General features: G+C 33.6%; 5 protein-coding genes across 7 annotated transcripts; 2 read left to right on the top strand and 3 right to left on the bottom strand.

Moving 5' to 3' along the window:
• Window positions 1-249: 249 nt before the first annotated feature.
• On the bottom strand, window positions 250-5,492 carry LOC116338455 (nucleolysin TIAR). Its single transcript, XM_031763719.1, has 4 exons — window positions 4,956-5,492; window positions 2,869-3,843; window positions 2,566-2,659; window positions 250-2,434 (listed from the first exon to the last, which is right to left on the bottom strand). The coding sequence occupies exons 2-4, from the start codon at window positions 3,829-3,831 to the stop codon at window positions 2,298-2,300; spliced, it is 1,194 nt and encodes a 397-aa protein (XP_031619579.1). The 5' UTR covers window positions 3,832-3,843; window positions 4,956-5,492; the 3' UTR covers window positions 250-2,297.
• A 670-nt stretch (window positions 5,493-6,162) lies between these two features.
• LOC116338771 (DNA polymerase iota) lies at window positions 6,163-10,079 on the top strand. 2 transcript variants are annotated; one of them, XM_031764227.1, is made up of 3 exons: window positions 6,361-6,383; window positions 6,565-6,635; window positions 7,117-10,079. In XM_031764227.1, the coding sequence occupies exon 3, from the start codon at window positions 7,143-7,145 to the stop codon at window positions 9,153-9,155; it is 2,013 nt and encodes a 670-aa protein (XP_031620087.1). In that variant the 5' UTR covers window positions 6,361-6,383; window positions 6,565-6,635; window positions 7,117-7,142; the 3' UTR covers window positions 9,156-10,079. The 2 variants fall into 2 exon arrangements, with proteins under 2 accessions (XP_031620088.1, XP_031620087.1); XM_031764228.1 differs by lacking the exon at window positions 6,565-6,635 and having other exon boundaries at window positions 6,163-6,383.
• A 126-nt stretch (window positions 10,080-10,205) lies between these two features.
• Window positions 10,206-13,749, bottom strand: LOC116338922 (spastin). 2 transcript variants are annotated; one of them, XM_031764495.1, is made up of 8 exons: window positions 13,453-13,729; window positions 12,994-13,247; window positions 12,684-12,854; window positions 12,379-12,554; window positions 12,056-12,277; window positions 11,896-11,980; window positions 11,270-11,827; window positions 10,206-11,195 (listed from the first exon to the last, which is right to left on the bottom strand). In XM_031764495.1, exons 2-8 carry the CDS (start codon window positions 13,235-13,237, stop codon window positions 11,032-11,034), a joined length of 1,620 nt encoding a protein of 539 aa, XP_031620355.1. In that variant the 5' UTR covers window positions 13,238-13,247; window positions 13,453-13,729; the 3' UTR covers window positions 10,206-11,031. The 2 variants fall into 2 exon arrangements, with proteins under 2 accessions (XP_031620355.1, XP_031620354.1); XM_031764494.1 differs by having other exon boundaries at window positions 12,994-13,749.
• Window positions 13,750-13,866: 117 nt separating this feature from the next.
• LOC116338923 (leucine-rich repeat protein soc-2 homolog) lies at window positions 13,867-17,528 on the top strand. The gene is made up of 2 exons (XM_031764497.1): window positions 13,867-16,362; window positions 16,476-17,528. Exons 1-2 carry the CDS (start codon window positions 14,802-14,804, stop codon window positions 16,541-16,543), a joined length of 1,629 nt encoding a protein of 542 aa, XP_031620357.1. The 5' UTR covers window positions 13,867-14,801; the 3' UTR covers window positions 16,544-17,528.
• A 606-nt stretch (window positions 17,529-18,134) lies between these two features.
• On the bottom strand, window positions 18,135-18,712 carry LOC116338924. The gene is made up of 2 exons (XM_031764498.1): window positions 18,524-18,712; window positions 18,135-18,471 (listed from the first exon to the last, which is right to left on the bottom strand). The coding sequence occupies exons 1-2, from the start codon at window positions 18,702-18,704 to the stop codon at window positions 18,347-18,349; spliced, it is 306 nt and encodes a 101-aa protein (XP_031620358.1). The 5' UTR covers window positions 18,705-18,712; the 3' UTR covers window positions 18,135-18,346.
• Window positions 18,713-20,241: the final 1,529 nt, after the last annotated feature.

Consider the following 20,241-nt stretch of genomic DNA (forward strand, 5'->3'; position numbering starts at 1 on the left):
ACGAATTTTTGTATACTGTTTTTTTTTAACTCAAAATGTTTATTGTTTGTATTTTAATGTCCATAAATTAAAATATTATTTCTGTTTTACAATTCGGAATCTTAATTTAGATTTATCTTATTCTGTTTTTTCAGTTTTTGTAAATCTTTCGATTCGAATGTGTTCCATTTGTTGTAAAGTATTTCGAGTAACGAAATATCTATCATATCCGGTATTATTTTTTTTTTCTTGTTTTCTTGTTCAATTCAATTTCGAAGTTTGTCGTTTTTTATGGGTTTGTGTGTGTAGTTTGATGCTCGGTCATCGAGCGAGAATATTATCTCATATGCCACTTGTGCATAATGGTGTGTATTTTTGTTTCATTTTTTTGCATTTTTGCGTCCATATCTCATGAATTCGATTATAAACGAAAAAAAATCCGTTTTTTTCTTTTGAATTCATTTTTCTTCTCTCCATAAATTTTACTTTCTATTTATTTTTTTTATTAGTTTTATTTCCTTCCATTCCGTGTCTCTGTTATATATTCCTTCTTCATATGATGTTGCCGTTTTTATTTGGCACATGTTGTCTCTATAATTTTTTTTTTGTTGCTAGCTAAATTGTTTATTTTATTTTCATTTTTTTTTGTTGTAATTCATTATTGTGTTCATACGTTTAATCCAAATTAACAAAAAGTTCAATAGTTGCTCATGGGTTTCAATTTAGTTTCTATACACACCGGTTGGTTTGTTCTGAGATTTGTGTTGTGTTTGATGATTATGATATCGGACATTTGAGCAGAATATATATATTTAAATTGGATGTAGAATTTGTTTTTAGGAATCAGAGATTGTGTACACCGTTGAGTTGAGCGTATGAAATGAATGAGTGAGTGAGTGTGTGTGAGAGAGAGAGGTAGAAAGAGAGAGAGAAAGAGAGATAAATTGACGCATGCTATATAATCGATCAATAGCATAAATAATACTTTGTCGTCGATGATGTAATTATCGATCAGCTGTAAAATAATAATAATTACTTAGAATAATTTAATTTTTTTTTGTTTGTTTGTTTGTTTGTTTTGCTTTAGAATAATTTAAAATTTAACGAAATTAAACATCTTGCTGATCATTCGGACCATAGATGTTTGAAATGGAATTCAGAAATGGAAACACCAACAAAAATTACGCACACATGAAAAAAATAAAATAATATGTGGATAAAGATTGTTGTTGAAATGTTCGCAATTTGTGTTTGTCCTCACTTCGATTTATATCTTATTTCTCATTCGGATCACCAGTTTGTCGTTCAATTCTCTTCTCTTGTATATATATGTGTGTGTCTGTGAGTTCTCTGTGCATTTGTGATTGTTTGTATATGAATTCGAATTGATTCGTATTCGACGCAAAATCGAATATAATATAGTTTGTAATAAGTAACAATTTTTTCAATGCTCTTTCTCTCTGTCTGTCTTCGTTTCGCCATCGTTAAATTACAATTTAATTATTTATTCATTTATTTTTTTCGTGCTATTAAATAATTTTCCATTTTGTTTGTTTTGTTTTGTTGAATTCATAAATCTATGTCTCACTTTAAATTTGTTCTTTCACCGTATTGATTACTAGACAATATTTTTTTTATAGTAGATTTTTCTTCCTTTCATTAATTTCATTCAATTCATAATTTATAGAATTAAACATCTCTTCGATCATTGTTTTTTACTTCATATTTTGTTTATCTTTCATTTTTTTTTTATTGTTTGCTTGAATATATCACACATCTTTCTCTACATCAAAAGTTCAATGCAGAAAAAGATCCATCTTATTCTCATAAATTTTTCTCTTTTTTTTTCTCGTTCAGATAATTATTCAGAGTTTTTCATAACTCTGCCCTGACACAATCTTGATTCTGTATATATCAACTCGATTATAATTTATCGTTTTGAGTTTTATGGTTAAGTTGTTGGTTTTATGTAATTTCTTCTTTTTTCCTCTTGCATTTATTTTAGTTTTTTACCATTTTCTTTTTTCAAATACTTTCGCAACAATATTTTTTTTTTTTACAAATCCAACTTATACCAATATCTATTTTTCTTCGTCGTATGCATCATGCTTAGGTTCGGTTTCCATGTTAGTTATCCAAGAAATTACTTTCGTTTTGTTTGCTCATTTTGAATCTCTATCTCTCTTGCTACGGTGTTCTGTATTTGTTTCATTGTTTTGTTTGCTTGTTTCATTTGTTTGTTTGTTTCATACTCGTGCCTGTTCCCTGTTAAACTATTTCATTGGATTCAGTTGCGAAAGTGGACTTATACTCAGATCTCATTGTGTTTGGTATTGAGGCATTGATGTGTACATCATTTGCGGCTGAGCTGCATTGTTATTTGGCATTCCAGGTACTGCTCCAGCGGTGGTTTGAACACCCCATACATTCGGCTGAACCATACGATATGCTGCAGCTAATTTATATATTTCAACAAAAAAAAAACCAATAAAGATGAGTGAGTGGAAAAGTGGGGGTGAAAAAAGATGGAAAATTGCTTGGTAAATTGGAAATGAACCGCAAAATTAAACAGAATGGTTTACAAACCTGCACCTCCTTGTTGTTGTGGGTTTGTGTAAGCGTACGTATAAGGATATTGTTGTTGCATATATTGTGCTTGCATGTGAGCTGCTGGGTATCCCTGTAGAATTCAAAATAGCAGTAGCAGCATCATAACAAAGAGATTGAAAGAGAAAGAACAAAAATAGAACGAATTATTTTCTTTTTCTAAACGAAAAAAAAAAGAACGGGAATGAGCAATAATAAGAGGGCCCGGCAGAAAAGCACGGGCTACGATGATAAAGACATATAGCTACAACATACTGAATGAGAGATAGAGAATACACTTACCGGATACCAATATCCCATTTGTTGATATGAATATGGATATTGTGTGCCTTGTGGTTGAGTCTGTTGCGTACAACCGATTGTGGCATTACCCATGGCTGATGCTTGCGAATTATTGGCATCGCCACCACCTTCTTTGCCCCAGAAACACTTAACCGGATGACCGGCAATTTCGGTATTGTGTGTTTTTTCGATAGCGTGCGTAGCTGCCTCTTTCGTTGTGAATTTAATGAATGCAAAACCTTTATCCTTAAAAATTCTAATATCTTGGATGGAACCGAATTGGCCGAAATGCTTATGCATAACATCTTCTGTTATTGTATTTGCCGGAAATCCGCCACAATACACAGTTGTATTAGTTGAGCTGGTTTGATTGTAAACTTCTTCATACGTTGGCCTCCCATTCTTTGAACCTTTGGCCGATGAATCACGCGGCGGTGGTGGTTTTCGTGTTGACCAATTTGTTCGAATGGATCTGGAACCCAGCCATTGTCCATTCATTGCTTGAATGGCATTTTCAGCTTCGGCTTTTTTTACAAATGACACAAACGCATATCCTTTCGATTTTAATGTGTGCGAATCGCGTACAATTCGACAATTTGAAATTTCACCAAACGGTGCAAATGCATCACGTAATGTTTCTGTTTCAATTTCTGGACTTAAATCACCAACAAAAATGTGATGATGTGTGCTTGTATCAGCTTTCGGTTGATTTCCCGGGCTCGTTGCCCAGTTTACTTTCATTTCTCTTTCTAAAAATGATCGTTTGTTCATCGCTGTTAGTGCAGTGGTGGCCGATTGATGATTTGTGAATTCGATGAATGCATACGGATCATTGCCTGCCTCGCGAATAATTTTGCAACTTTTTATTGTTCCCATTTGGCCAAACAGTGCACATAATAGATCTTCGGAAACTGAATGATCTAAATTTCCTACGTATAGGGTTTTCGGTGACGAGTCATCCATGTTGAATACAACCTGCGAGCAAAAAGAAAAATAGAAAACAGACACACATTCATATGTCCAATGACAATGATGTGTTGATATTAAAAAAAAAAAAATTATTGGCAACAAAATAGTATGCTTTTTATTCTTTTACATCTAAATTTTCTTCTATTTTCGTAAAAATTATACAGACACACAACACAAAAGGAAGCGGAAACACACAAGGAGAAAGGAAAACTAATTTCGCAAAAGAAAAAAGATGGAAAAAGAGAAATTTGGCGCAAAATCGCATGTGTAATGACAAAAAAGTAGCAAGAATGAGAGAGTGAAAAAAAAATGAAGAAAGAATGAACGAACACACAACGGCGACAAAGAAGCGAAACTGCACGGATATTGGTGTATTTACTCATAGGATGCGAAACAGATACTAAATAGCGGTCGACATTAAAACTGTCAAAGCATTAGAAATGAATCACGGGGTTGCGATTTTTCATTATACAATTATGAAAAAAAAATCGCACACATACATATACATGCATTTACATATACACACCGAGCATAGATTCACCGTTTTTACAAATTATAATGTGTATAAATTCAACCAAAAAATATATAACAGCGATCTTCCACAACCTATTTTCCAGTTCAAATTTCGGATTGCGTTTCAACACATGATTTCACGTTTCACAGTTTGTTTATTTAAATTGAAATGTTCAATTATTGTTTATTACCCCGTTTTCTAAATTCGCTTTTACAATATTATTTCTCTGGATTTTTTTGTCTGTGCGGAATTATTATTATTTTCAAATATTTTTTTTTTATGTATAATTTTTAATTTTATTTGGTTTTATTCCTTTGTTGTTTCACTCAAAATGAATGCAAACATTTTGCGAAACGAGACACATTTGCATGCACACAAAATAAAACACATTAGTAAGCAGCAGGAAAATACTATGCACTAGTGTATATGAATTTTATTGTTGTTGTTTTTGTTAAACTCATTCTATACACACATTTATATGCTGGTGCGTACTACTTAGAAATGGCATGCAGAATAGACAGAGAGAATACAAATGTTTACCACACGAATATTTAACAAAAAAAAAAAAAAATAACACACATGAGAATGGCAGGAAAATACTTACGTGTTGTCTATCGTTAATATCTAATATGCTAGAATATTTTCTTTGTTCAGTTGATTGTTTGCAATTCGTTTTGGTAATTTATAAAAAAATAATATATATTTATATATATAAACGTATATGAAAAGCCGTCTATTATTCGCTCACTGAATCTCTTGTATGTTTCTTTTTTATTTTTTGGCTTTTTTAAAAGGCGTCTACGGCTACGACATTTGCTTCATTGCCAACATGACGTGGCTAAAATATGTATACCAAAAGGGTCCTGTGTTCTCTATGAAATCGGATTGCTTTTTGGAATTTATATACACATATATATCTTTTTATTTAAAAAAAAAATCACACTACTTTATACCGTTCACCTGGATAAAAATCGCAAATCAATTCGAATCAAGTGAACTTTTTCGCACACACAATCCACTTATATATCCACCGTGTAATGAGAACAAAAGACCCGGCGGTAATTTGTCGCTGTCGTTTCACTAATTTAAGAGCCAATAATTTACAATCTCGCTTCTAAATTTCTTTTTCTCTCTTCATTGTTACCACAAACTGTAGAGAAAGGGGGCGCTATTGGCAGCCATTATGAATGCTTAGCTCAAATTAGTGTACACTTCGACAGCGTTCCTTGGTTGTCTGTGAATGTTTGAATTAATGGCCGCCACATTCTCTCCAATTGGAGAATTGGTGTGTGTGTGTTCAAAATGGTGTTGAATGGTTCGATGCTTTTTTTTTCGTTTTTCAAATACTTTTGATAATATTCTCATGATTTCTGTGGTTCTCATCATTTTATTGACAAACATTACCATTTAATGATAATTATTGCAGTATTTTAATTTATTTTTGTCGTTGACACATAGATGTAGTTAGTGACGCTTCACACAAATGAAAACATGCATGATGTTTTGCAATTAAGGGTGCTTTGTTTATAATTTGGTTTTCTCAGAATAATTTAACATTTACTGATTGCCAGTATTTTTAATGGTTTCATTGGAATTACAATTGTCGCATGTCATACTCCATTTTGATTGCAAATCAACTTGAAAAACAAATATAGTCGTACATTCGTTATTATGCATTCATTAAAAGGTCATAGATAATTGATGTCCTTCTTTCGAAAATAAACAAATAATGTTTTATATTTGCTAAAAAGATATTGGAAACAGTTTAAAAACTGTTAAGATCCAAACCGAAAATTAAAATAATTGGTATCATTGGTTGTAGTGGAGAGAACGCAATTGTCAAAGTCAAAAGACAGTTTAGGCACCCAATGCAATCAAAATTTCTGGTAGACATTTGGTGTTTCTCTCTATCTCTCTCGTTCCCTTTCTCTATCGTCTATCAATGTTTCATGACAACACTTCAATACGAGAGTAGATGGCATGATTGTAGTGTTTGCAGACCATTCGTCAGAAATAGAAACAAAGATTCAAAGTGAGTGAGAGAGAGAGTTTTATTTTTATTTCATCTTCGTTTTTCTTAAATTGTTTAATAAGCGAAAACGTGAACACCAAATCTATAATGTAACAATTTCAATTGAATAAATACAGTTTTTTTGGCCACATAAATTAAAAACAATTGTTTGTTTTGAAATTCAATGCTGATTTAATGGTAGCCATCGAGAGAAAAGTGACGAAAAAATCAAGTGCTTCACTATCAATCGCGAACAGTACGAAGGCTGTCAGAGTAAGAATAATAAAAATTACCACACATTTCAAATAGATAAAATTGGCTAAAATATATGGTTCATTGAGAATGTTAAAGCAATTAATTATGTTTGATCATCGATTTATTGTGTATACACACTTTTCACACCAATCATATCAGTTTGGCTGCTGTCAAATGTGCTAACTGTGTACGTGTGTGAGTGAAATCAAAATAAATACGCAAACTTTTAAACTTTTCCATTTCCTTGAATTTGTTTGTGTACTTGTCATTGAAAATGATGTTTGGTTGTTTATGCATACGCGATAAGAATTTCACCACATTGCGTACATTTATGAATGAATTACAAACGACAATGAAAACACAAAATGTGTGTGACACATAAATGATCGATGCAACAGATAGTCAATATAGTATTAACTTTATTATTGTTGATGTGGTTGTTTTTTGCGTTTTCGTTTACTTATGTCTGTTTTTTTTTTTTAATTCTTGTTCATTTCAGTTTTGTGATATCGAACGCACTGCAATATGGATGAGAATGAGTCAACCTTCGGTTTGAGTGAAGAACAACATACCAATGTTATTATTCATATTGATATCGATTGTTTCTATGCTCAAGTCGAGGAAATACGGGATCCAACGTTGCGTGACAAACCCGTGGGCATACAACAAAAGAATATTGTGGTTACATGTAACTACGTGGCTCGTACCTATGGCATCAAAAAATTGATGCTGTTGACAGATGCACTACGTTTGTGTCCTGATCTGGTTTTGATAAAAGGTGAAGATCTGACACCGTATCGTCAAATGTCAAATAAAATCCACAGCGTTCTATTAACATTTACACCGCACGTTGAGAAATTGGGCTTAGATGAAAATTTTCTCGATGTTACGCATTTGGTTAACGCACGAATATCACAAAATAACGGTGACGATCTGAATGGCATCATTGATGAGAATCGGCTGCCCGGTTGTCATTTATTCCCCGAATATGAAACATTATCATCATGTGGCTGTGGTTGTGAAAAACGATTGACGTACGGTGTACGATTGGCTCGTGAAATTCGAAAAAAACTTTTCGATGAATTGGAAATAACATCGTGCGCTGGAATTGCTCACAATAAAATATTGGCAAAAATTGTTGGCGCAAAGAATAAACCAAACAAACAAACAGTATTAATTCCCTCCTGTACAAATGACGTGATGATTGGCCTAGACTCGGTTCGATGTGTTCCCGGCATTGGTCAAAAAGCCGAACAATTATTAAACGAAATTGGTGTACGATCGGTAAAAGAATTACAAGATATGGACTTTTCAGTGGTGCAGAAAATGTTTGGCTATGAAACCGCAATCAAATATAAAAACTGGAGTTTTGGCATTGATAAATCAGCGGTTATTGCATCGGGAAAATCGAAATCCATCAGTATTGAGGATTCGTGTCGATCGATTTCAATTCGCACTGATGTCGAAGATAAATTTCGTTTGCTGCTCATCCGTTTGGTGAATCAGGTAGCCGAGGACGGTCGCATTCCACTTGCTGTTAAGATAACCGTTCGTAAATATGATGTAATGAAAAAAACGTCACATCGTGAAACAAAACAGGCAAACATTTTGCCGTCACTGTTCAAAGAGGCGGGTAACGGTAAAATTACGCTCGTCGATAATGGACAAGAGAAACTATTGAAAATTGTGATGAGACTTTTTGAAAGAGTCGTTAACTTGAAACTACCATTTAATATCACATTGCTTGGATTAGCATTTTCAAAATTCCAAGAAGCTCGTACCCAGGTATCGAGATCGATAGCCAACTTTTTGATACGCACCGCCGATTTGGAGGTACAATCCATTACAAGTTTGAGCAGCGATGGTTTACAATCGATAAAAAATTATCAACTTCGCGGTTCACCCACACAAATGGATTTCGATACAATATCAGAAGCATCGCATGCCTCCTATTCATCGGATATATCCGAATCGGAAATTGAACCATCGCCAAAAAAGAATAAATTCAGCTTTTCGTTGGCAAAACGACGATGTTTGGCAACGAATTCAACGACCGAAACAGCATCACCAAGTAAATTACGTGTTGCTGAATTACGATTGAATTCAAAAGAATCGGATTCTGCAGATGTTCATATGCAATCCATCCATGACATAAAAAGTACAACCACTGTCGATAATGTTGTGCCTTGTGTTGTTGTACCAACAAATCGAAGTAATGCTGCTAGTACTGAAACGTCTGCTGGTGCGGCTGCTATTGTTGCTGACATTGACACTTCAAATGCACAGACGTCTTCAGGTCATGCAGCGACCGCAATGCATGTATCAAATTCGACCACTTTTCCACCAATCGTCGATCCAGAAGTGTTCAAAGAGCTACCTTTTGATGTACAAGAGGAATTGCTCAATCAATGGTCAACATCTCACGAAACCACAACTACAACTGAATCTCATGCCAATGTTTTGACTGTTAAAGCGATACCAGGCACTAAAAAATCCAAAAACAACACATTGCATCGCTATTTCATTACCAACAACTAAAACAACTAACGAAAAAAAAAAAAAACAAATAAGTTGGAGAAAAAACAAAACTTGGTTCATTGCTCAAGCTGTGTTAAATATATGTATAATAATTGAGCTCTTTAGAATAATAACAAGCCTTAATATAAAATATCAAAATTTGTACGAAAAAAAATGTAAACTCATCTTCTTCTTCTTCTGATTTAATGACTTCTGCATTATTCTAAGGAGCTCAATGCCCTTCATTTCAAAGAGAAGAGGTAACCTATAGTGTTAATTAATGTTGGCGGGTGTTTCAATATGTTATAGTTTATTTATGCAACGATAGGTTTATTTCAGTCTATCCCAAACGGTGTCTAAATGGGCTGTTGTACATTGACATAATATTTAATGAAAATGAATCGAAAAAAAAAATTAATCAAAAACACACTTACACACATGAAGAAGAAAAAAAAAACAAATAATTTAATTATTATGATTAAGCAAACTATTTTTGTTTTCTAATTGGGTCATTTGAGCGTAATTGAAATATATCACGAAACGAACGAAAAAAAGTTGTTAAAGATTGGCCACACATATAATATCATACGCTCAAGCGAAACCAGAACAAAAAACACGTATACATGCATTTAGTATTAAGTGGAATCCACTGAAAGAGATTCATGTACAGGAACTAATCACCCATGAAACTGGAGGAAAATTCAATGAAAGAAAAATGAAAAAATAAAACAACTGAATCTATAAATGATTTAATTACTTTCAATGATAAGGATATCACATACATACACACATTTTCTACAAAAAGAAAAGAATATACGTTACACATATACACTATACATCTGTAGACTAAAGGAACACAAAAAAAATCGTCCGCGAAATAAGTTTTTTTTTAAATAGATTTTTTAAGCCAATTATTTAAATCCATATATATATATATAACAAAGATACAACGAAAATAAAACAAAAATGAATTCAAATACATGAAATATATTTTTCTTTTAATTTTACAATTTTTACAATGAAAAATGGAATCATTTTTTTAAGTATTATCAAATAAATATATTTTGTGCCTTACAAAGTACAGAATGAAAAATCAAAGTATTTGTTTTGTGTATCTTTTTCAATTGTTGATTAGCTAATTTCTTATAATCGAAACATACATAGAAGTTATTAGAATGGGGTCGATTGCCGAATTCAACTAATATCAAGTGAAGAATATGGTGAGAGATGAATATTTTATTTTGAATCGGCCAAAGATCAGAAGTGGACGAAATATAGATGAAATAAGTATGTATTCATCATATCGACGAAGGAAACGAAAAAATGACGTTCTTTATGCTAGTGCAATGCTTTCAAAATTCTACTTCTTGACAAATTCTTTACAAACTAGTCTCTTATGCAGAGACTGTTTCTCATAGCAATACAGGTGTATAGGAGTGCTCTGAAGAGCCGAAGGAGCCTACTATTAAGAGTTATAAAAATTGATAATATTATGTTATGATTTTAGAGAAGAATCTCTGCTTCTCAGTACTTCTTCGGCACTTCAGAGCGCTCCTCCTCACATATATTGCTGTGGGAAACAGTCTCAGCTCTTATGTGACATTTCTCATCCCATTCGAAATTAGTTAAATTCCGAAAATCAGTACTCTGCAATTTGAGTTATTTTGAAGCGGAATTTTTTTAGTTTTGAAAATATTTATCGATTATTTTTCTTTGTTTTGTTTTGAAAATTGAGTGGCCCAGACAGAAGCCAATCACTGTTATCGAGTAGCTAGTAATAACATGGATACAAAGGGTCTGCATCGGTCCAACAAACTTTCATTCTGAGCCACTCAAATCCAAGTCAAGTAAAATCATTTGTTTAGCAAATTGCAATATATGTGTCAACATAGCATGTCTAATAGGTTACATCACCATAGTCTCTGGCCCATTTTTCATAAGCGATAATACTTTGTGGTGCAACAGAACGTCGTATTCGTTTCAATGAATTTATAAAATCTTGTTCATTTATCGGCCGAATTTCCTTAAGATTTACATTTCTCACTTGTTCCACATCGATTCCTGTATTGCAAAGAGAATTGAAAATTAAATTAAAATCGTGAATTTAAAATGCTACGATATAATAGATTCGTCACCTCGAATGGGTTCCAAAGCGGCATCTTTGGCTAATGCTGTGAGATCTGATCCAGAATAACCGTCGGTATAGACGGCCAAATTTTGAATAATATCGTCGGACAATTGACAGCCTTGTTTTGCTAACAGACTTCGAATCAAATGTTGTCGGGTGTGTGCATCGGGTAATGTAACATAGACACGTTTTGTGAATCGACGTAGCGCTGCTTCATCCAATTCTTGGGGTCGATTTGTGGCTCCAAGGACCACAATTCGATCATTCTCTTGACTACCCAGTCCATCAAATTCAACAAGAAATTCGGTTTTTAGGCGACGCGACGCTTCATGCTCGCTCGAATTTCGTTCCGATAGCAATGAATCGATTTCATCAATAAATATGATGGATGGCTGCAATTTTCGTGCAACTGAAAATAGTGCACGCACCAATTTTTCACCATCACCCACATATTTACTTGTTAGCGATGCAGCCGATATATTAAAAAATGTTGCTGAACACTCAGTAGCAATTGCACGTGCCAATAATGTTTTGCCATTACCAGCCGGACCAAACAAAAGCAGGCCTAGAAATATGGAGGTTTTTTTTTTTTAATTTAATCATTAACAACCTATGAAAGCCAAACAAACACACCTTTGGCTGGCGAACGAAGCCCCGTAAATAGTTCTGGACGAACAGCAGGCAGTATAACCATTTCTTGAAGGGCTTGTTTTGCCACCTGAAACGAGAGTTTGAACATTTAAATAATGAGTATCAATTTATAAGAATAAAATGAGAAATAGAAAATATAAACCTCTTGACCAGCAATATCACTCCATCTAACTTTAGCACCACCCTCGACAATTTCGTCCATAATGATTTGAACTAGCTTGTTGTCGACTCCTTTGACCTGTATTATTTGTGGGGCGATTCCAACACCAGCATTATTCGATGTTGGTGTCACTGTTCCAGATCGTGAACGTAACGGTGGTGTACTGCGACCAGTTGTTGGTTTGTGTATTGGTGAACCAGTTATCTGTACAGTATATTGCGCATGTGATTTTCAAATATGAATTAGCTTTTATCATTTTTATGTTTATGGTTTTTGTTTTGGAGATAATTTTGATTAATTTTTACCGAAAATTGTCTGCGAATGACTGGCGGTGTTGTTGCTGGTTTGGTGGGAAGCCGTTGAGGTCGTCCATCGGATAGGGAGGGTACACGTGATCCCATGCTTCTGGGTAGTGTTTGAGATTTATTGGTCAAACCTCCACTACTCTTTTTATTTACTACGATAAGTTTTTGTCCTGAGGCTGTCATTTTATATAGTGTGCACGCACATGTTGAATAGGAGAAAAAAAAAAAAATAAACATGTTGCAACATTAAATAAATATCGAAGTAGTCTTCCATTTACAAATACCATACATAGAATGTAACAAACCTAAAAAGTGTAATCTATCTCTAGCCATCGATAAATTGGTCTGCATTTTATCGTGCAATCGTTGTGCTCTTTCATAAATTTCACCACGTCCACCCCAACAGTCTACAGCGATTCCGAGTTCCAATTCACGAATTCCTTTTCTATACAATTCGATGGCAACTTCTTTTTGTCCTGCAAAATGCCAACAAAATAAAAACATTGATGAAACGAATAAATATCAAAAATCTTTATTAACGAACGACACTCAGGAGAATATTAAGCAAGGAAAAACATACGATACAAAGATCCAAATAAGCACCATCACACAAACCTTCATTTTCTTCGTCAATTTTGAGCGCTTTTGAAATATATTCAAATGCACGTCGATGATGGTGCTTCTGTTTGGCAAGCAACGGATCGCCAGGACCAGGGCCAGAAATTTGATGATGTGATGGACGTGACGATGTCATACCGATGCTGTCATTTACTTGACTGTTCAATTCTTGAACTTTTTCTTCACTATGATTCACACAAACTTGAATATTATTCGGGGTTTGCCGTTTTCGTAGCGGCATATAATGTGAACTAACATTGAAAATATATTTAAAAATGATAAAAATTTGATATAAAATCGAACGTAAAATGTTAAATAAAATTATAATTGGAAATGAAACAATGTATAAATTTTGTTGATGCACTGAGTCACGGCCCGTTTCAGTCGTCGGTGAGTCTGATTCCGATGTGGTCATGTATTCATTTTCACAATCGGATGATTTTGTTGGTTTTTTACCATTATTCGATTGAGATTTTTCTTTCTCCGAACGCACCATACGTACTGATGGCGATTATAAACAAAATGTCACACTTGCTCTTTTATCTCTAGCTGTTGTTATTGTATAACAATTCCGTCGTTTGATTTGTTTAAATAACAAACAACAAAAGATATGTCGTCGTCTCTTGTTATTTCTCACTTTTGATGTCGTTTTTTTCTTCTTCTGTGTATGTTATGTATCCGTGTGTATATATAGATGGGCAAACTGATGCTGCCCTCTGGTACGTATAACAATTACGTAAATCAATATTGGAGAAGACAGTTCTGACGTTTATGTGTTCTATGTGCTCAATACAATCACGGTCATATTCCATTATCAGAATGTGTGTATGGCAATTTAATTTGATAAAATTGTTATGAACCTACGAGTATCCACTTTCGATTTCTGACATTTTTCTCCGTTGTTCTCCTGCTGTACACTTTTTTGTTGTTCTCAAGTTCGAACAAGTGCCATTGAAAACAACTGGAATCGAAGTCTTGGAAAATGAAATAATCATTTAAAAAGAAAAAAAATGTTGAATTTTTTGTTCTGTTAAATTGTGGATAAAACTGGTTCGAGTGCAAAATTAATTATTAAATTTTTGGTTTGAAATTCATTAACTCAAACGTTCTAAGGTCGTATCTTGTGTGCCAACTTCATGCTAAATTCATGGATATACATTTTTATTCTTCATTCTCATTTGCTCCATCTCTCTCGCTCTTTCGTTTTTTTCGCTCGTAATGTGTGAGTGCGCTGTGCGGGGTGTATTTCATAGACGCCATTATCCTTAATTTTTTCTAATATTGCTACAAGATCCCGAAATAGCTCAAGCCAGACAGCAAAACGAATTGTTTTCCATCATACAAACTATTAAGTGTTTTAAGTAAATTCGTTCAATTCTTTTCGTATTGTGATTCTTGTTTTCGTTCTGTTTGGAATTTGTTCCTGTTAAAATGCAAAACTAACTATGTTATTGGATAAATTTGAACAATTATTTTCACATGAATAAAATTTACAAAGCAATAGATAACATAACAGACATAGAAACAAAATAGCAAAAACAAAAACAACAGTCGATGGAAAATACGACGAATTAACACGACGTTTTGTTCAAAAATAAAAAAAAAGTGTGTGTTTTCTTTTTCTCAATTCGCGATCTCCTTTTTATTATTATAATTATTATTGTTGTTATTGTTGTTGTTGCTGCTGTTGTTGTTCTTGTTGTTTTCATTGCGGCTGCTGCTGCTGGCTGAAGTTTAGTAAATAACACACACACATACAGCAATTGCACATATTGCACATTTATCAAGCGAAATTAAATCAAAATATGAATTGTGGAACATCATCGACTAGTAATGCGAGTACAAGCAGCGATATTGCAATGGAAAGACCAAAAAAAGTAACGGTTAATCTACCCGAGTCATCCAGGCCGAAGCATACGACACGGAACAAAAAACCGATTCAGGCCGATTTGGATTTGATTAAAGCATTTACACGATGTCGTGACGAAAACTTTACTGTATTAGATCTCAGCAAATCATCCATTACATCGATACCACCAGCAGTAAAAGATTGCATAAATTTATGTGAACTGTATCTGTATGGAAATAAGCTTGGTTCGTTGCCGCCGGAAATAGGAGGGTTGATGAATTTGAAAGTGTTGGCGCTCAATGAAAACTCTCTTACCTCATTGCCAGACTCGCTGTCAAATTGTAAGCATCTCAAGGTGCTCGATTTGAGACACAACAAACTCACTGAAATACCTGAAGTAATTTACGAACTGACCACACTAACTACACTCTATTTGCGTTTCAATCGCATTAAGGAAGTCGGCTTTGAAATCAGCAAACTCACCAATTTGACCATGCTCAGTTTGCGTGAAAATAAAATTAGTGAACTGTCAATGGGAATCGGATATCTAGTCAATCTCACAACATGTGATGTATCACACAATCATCTAAGACATTTGCCCGAAGAAATCGGTAACTGCATTCAATTGAGTGCATTGGATTTGCAGCACAATGAATTGTACGATATACCAGAATCAATTGGAAATTTAACCAATTTGGTGCGACTTGGATTGCGTTACAATAATTTAACGTCAATTCCCGAATCGTTGCGAAATTGCAAGAAAATGGACGAGTTTAATGTTGAAAACAATTACATTGCATCATTTCCAGACGGATTATTGGCCAGCCTAACATCACTTACGCTAATTACATTGTCGCGCAATAAGTTTACGGTGTATCCAACAGGTGGACCAGCTCAATTTACAAATGTTACAACGATCAATTTCGAGCACAATCACATCGATAAAATACCGTATGGCATTTTTTCACGTGCAAAATTTCTCACCACATTGAATATGAAAGAAAATGATTTGATTGCACTACCGTTGGACATTGGCACCTGGGTACAAATGGTTGAATTAAATTTGGGATCAAATGCATTAACAAAACTACCCGATGACATACATTCCCTGCAAAATTTGGAAATTCTCATTCTATCAAATAATTTATTGAAACGACTTCCACACACAATTGGAAGCTTATGCAAACTGAGAGTGCTAGACTTGGAAGAAAATCGGCTTGAATCACTTCCCAATGAAATAGGCTTACTACATGAATTACAACGATTGGTTTTGCAATCAAATCAACTGACTAGTTTACCGCGAAGCATCGGACATTTGTCAAATCTCACCCATTTACATATTGGCGAAAATAATTTGCACAGTTTACCCGAAGAAATTGGCACCATGGAGAAATTGGAAAATTTATACATAAATGATAATGCAAATTTGTTAAAACTTCCATATGAACTATCGTTGCTTGAAAATCTATCGATAATGAGCATTGAGAATTGTCCATTGAGTGCAATACCACCAGAAGGTAAGTAAACCTATCCAATACTTAATTCTTTTCATTCAATTTCTCTTCATGTAACTATTTTATTCATACAATAGAACTAGATATAAAATGATTTGTATTATTTTTCATTTCAGTTCTTGCAGGTGGTCCATCTCTTGTTATACAGTACCTTAAATTACACTCGCCCTACAGACAAATGTGATTTTTTTCAAATTGAACAAGAGTGAAAAGAAGATTTAATGCAAAATCAAAGATCAATTCGACAGCAAAAAAAATGTTAGAAACATTAATACATACATATAGACTCATAAAAAAAAACTGAGAGAGACACTGAACATACCAACGAATTTAAAATCTTGCTGAGAACCCAAACAAATTTCCGGGATTCGATTTCAGGACGAAAAAAATAAAATCAACAACAACAAAATTTAAAAATGGAAAAAAAAGAAACGGAGATAAATTGCCAAATAATGATTTGGTTAAAATTACATTATTATGGTTCGAATTATTTTTTATAATCAACCAAAAGTATATAAAACAACAAAAAAAATGATAAAATAACGATTATTATACATATTATATATTGTTTGTTCCATCAAATGGAGTGTATTAGTTGAAAGTATTTACATGTGATACAATTGCAACAACAAAAAAACACATACATTTTCAAAAACGAAAAATGAATCGAGAATATATTTGACAGAAAAAAATTTAAAAAAAAAGATCAATCAAATCGGTGATTTTATGTGAGCATACACAACGCAAATTATATAGTTAAAAATTACTGTCAACATAAGTTTGTTTATTTATTGTATGAAGAGCATAGGCAGCTTTATTTAATTAAAAGAAAAACAAAAAAAAAGAAACCATACATTACAATGGGTTAACAGATGTACTCATTGACATTTCCCCATTATAAATTATATAAGTGTTTCGATATCATTACATTTAAATAAAGAGAAAATAATGGAAAATTTTAACAAGAGTTGAATACAAAGAAAAAAAAGAACAAACAATCACGTTAAAAGTAGCAGATATAATCACAAAGTAGAAGCGATTCAAAACAGAACAGATACGAAATCATTTTTCTTTGGAAAGTCTAGCACATTACTGTGAAAATGAATCGTTGCGGCGAAAGAGTAGTTCTTATTTTTCTCCAAATAATACTGCAACATGAAGTTTTTTTCACACGGTTTATTTGTTGTAATACAACAAATAAACTATTCATAAAAAAATGTATGTTGCAGTATTATTTGGAGAAAAATAAGAGCTACTCTTTCGCCGCAACGATTCAAATAACAAACGGGAAAAATGGTGCAATCGACAAAATGTTTGAAAAATTAATTTTTTGTTGAAAATCGAAGATTCGCATCATCAATGAGAATGAATACATCCAGTTTAGTTACGAATAAAAAAAAAAACATAAAAAAAAGTCTTTGACACACACACACACACATTACGCTTGTATGTTTTGTCTTTGTGTTGCTTTCTAGACGTATTCCATTTGAGAATTTCGCTAATCAAGTTAAAATGTGCATTCGACAAAAAGTTCTACACACATTAGTATTTAATAATTTTGATTATTACACAATTATTCAACATTTTTTTATGCAAATAACTTTTTTATGGTGTTGTTTCGTCTAAAGTCTGAGCAGGCTAGAGCTCAATGATTGTTGTCGCACACATATAAAGCTCCTAAGACAGAAAAAAAAACAAACAAAAACACAAGTGAAAACAAAATATATTTTATTATTTTGCATGCATTTAAAACAAAAAATAAGATGCGATAAGAACAAAACACAAATTCTGACATCAGTTAATACATTTATCATGTGCCCATTTATAAATTCTATTTATTTTCGACCTATTAATTTTTTTTCAGCCATTCTACCAAGTGGTTAAACAGATTTAGTTCAACCACATTTAAGGTACTTGGGCAAGACCACAAAATCAGGCCTAGCGATATTATAATTATTAGTATTAAAATCAAAAATCAAAACTAAAACTAAGAAGCTGCTGCATTTGGCTCGGCCTCAACCGCGTATGTATTGAATACGTCGAAGTGTATTTCGATTCCCGCATTCCGTCTGAATATATCTGGAGTGTAACCCATGAATAATTCAAAGCGACCTGAAATCAATATTCTTAATTTGTACATAAATGTATACCAATCAAATATTACCTTTGTATGAAATACATCTAGCAGCCGCTATGTCGCGATGGCAAACGGTTTTCAATACTCTTTCCTCTTGATTTTGTTCTTCTTCGGCAGCATTCGCCATTTCAACATCAATCGCGTTGTCATCGATAATATGCATTTCGGCCAATTGTTCAGCAACATTCAACATTCTCCGCTTCAGCATTTGGTTCAATGATTGGCCAGTTTTTTCGGTATACTTTAACCTTAAACAACAATCTAAATAAAAATGGATTAACAATGAATTTTATATTCGTTTTCACTTTTACCTCAAAAAATATTATAAATACCAACCGATTGAGCATATGATGATTTGGATTTGTTTTCTTAACGGCCTTTCGTTCCACTTTCAGTTGTCGACGGCTCTTTTGTGTCACAATTATTATCGGCAATTCAAAGGCTAGCACGTCTTGAATCGATCACTTCTTGTGTGTTGTGGATATCGATTTCCACATCTTGGGCTCCCACGTATCGAACAACACAATTTGGTTTCTTCTTAACGCTTTTCACAAATTTCCGTGTGCCCAGACAACGAACATGCTTCTTGATTTTAATCGGCGAATTTGGTGAAATCTCAACCGCGCCCATGTAGAATAGGCATGCTTTGTTGTTCGTTAGCCGATTCACAAAATTGTCCATTGTTCGATTCTCCTCAACGTACTTATCAAATCGAAAACGTGCATATTTACGAGACGCGTATGTTTCCATGTCACGTTTCAACATTCGCAGGCGATGACGAATGTATGGTAACCATTGTGAACCTCGTGGAGATGGCATCACTGGATGTGCCTTCAAGTCGTTCTGCTCAAATTCAGTGAACTCCCGCCTGAAAAGTTTCATTTTCTTGTTGCGTTTTGGATATTTGGCTTCCCAATGGTAACGCTGACTACTGACTTTGATGTTTTCCTTATTAGTTGGGATTAAAAGAAAAAAAAATATATTAATTGTTTCATTGTAAAAAAAATTGCCGATTGAACAATATGATATGTAAAATAAACAAAATACAACTCACTTCTTTGCAACGTTGCATGTCTACGTGATTTAATGTGCGTCTTACACTGGCATGCCATGTACGCATACCTGGATCGATGGCAAGAATATCCTCTGATGACATTTCCTCATTTTCTGGTATTGGTTTGTCGAACAATACCGATGCCGACACGCTGTCAGTGAGGACTCTTCGGCGAAATGTAAACTTTCCTTTCACTAATTTGTTGATTTTTTGCATATCGAAATATGTTGCCCAATATTCATCACGATGTTCAAAGAAATAATTTTGTTCGAGTTTCAGTCCTTTTTTGCCAATGAATTCGTTGGATATGAACAGCAATAATTTCCTATCGATTGGGATGTGTTTTAATTTGAAATCATTCAATGGCACAACAGTAAAATTTCTCACTTTATATGAGTTCGGTGGTCGAAGTGCGCTCGGCTGCGGCATCATGCGATTTTTCATGTGTTCTGCCCATTGTATTTTTAAGCCGGCCGTATCGATTAGAAATTGTTCGATTTCACGTAAAATCATAGATAAAAGCATAGTTTAATCTGTTCTATACCAGGGTGAGTAAAAAAACTTGTATGTCTGCCACTGATTACGATGTCTGTGAAATAATTAATGTTGTGTAAAAATAATAATGATGCCAGATTTAAAATTTTTGTAATTTTTTCACTAATGTCGGCGATTGTTTGCAAAAATCGTTCAC

Source organism: Contarinia nasturtii, unplaced genomic scaffold (genome assembly GCF_009176525.2).
Source record: "Contarinia nasturtii isolate CC-2019 unplaced genomic scaffold, AAFC_CNas_1.1 Cnas_scaffold_414, whole genome shotgun sequence".
Classification (NCBI taxonomy): Eukaryota; Metazoa; Arthropoda; class Insecta; order Diptera; family Cecidomyiidae; genus Contarinia; species Contarinia nasturtii.

Bases quoted from the DNA above. Each gene is read 5' to 3' on its own strand.
- LOC116338924 (XM_031764498.1), bottom strand. From the start codon at position 18,704: ATGCTGAAGCGGAGAATGTTGAATGTTGCTGAACAATTGGCCGAAATG. The intron at 18,472-18,523 runs GTAATATTTGAT...TATTGATTTCAG, and splicing joins TAGATGTATTTCATACAAAG to GTCGCTTTGAATTATTCATG.
- LOC116338771 (XM_031764228.1), top strand. From the start codon at position 7,143: ATGGATGAGAATGAGTCAACCTTCGGTTTGAGTGAAGAACAACATACC.
- LOC116338455 (XM_031763719.1), bottom strand. From the start codon at position 3,831: ATGGATGACTCGTCACCGAAAACCCTATACGTAGGAAATTTAGATCAT. The intron at 2,660-2,868 runs GTAAGTGTATTC...TGAATTCTACAG, and splicing joins AAATGGGATATTGGTATCCG to GGATACCCAGCAGCTCACAT. The intron at 2,435-2,565 runs GTTTGTAAACCA...TATATAAATTAG, and splicing joins ACAACAACAAGGAGGTGCAG to CTGCAGCATATCGTATGGTT.
- LOC116338922 (XM_031764494.1), bottom strand. From the start codon at position 13,492: ATGGTGCGTTCGGAGAAAGAAAAATCTCAATCGAATAATGGTAAAAAA. The intron at 12,278-12,378 runs GTAAAAATTAAT...TATACTGTACAG, and splicing joins TCATTCGCAGACAATTTTCG to ATAACTGGTTCACCAATACA. The intron at 11,828-11,895 runs GTGTGTTTGTTT...CCATATTTCTAG, and splicing joins GCTTCGTTCGCCAGCCAAAG to GCCTGCTTTTGTTTGGTCCG.
- LOC116338923 (XM_031764497.1), top strand. From the start codon at position 14,802: ATGAATTGTGGAACATCATCGACTAGTAATGCGAGTACAAGCAGCGAT. The intron at 16,363-16,475 runs GTAAGTAAACCT...TTTTCATTTCAG, and splicing joins GAGTGCAATACCACCAGAAG to TTCTTGCAGGTGGTCCATCT.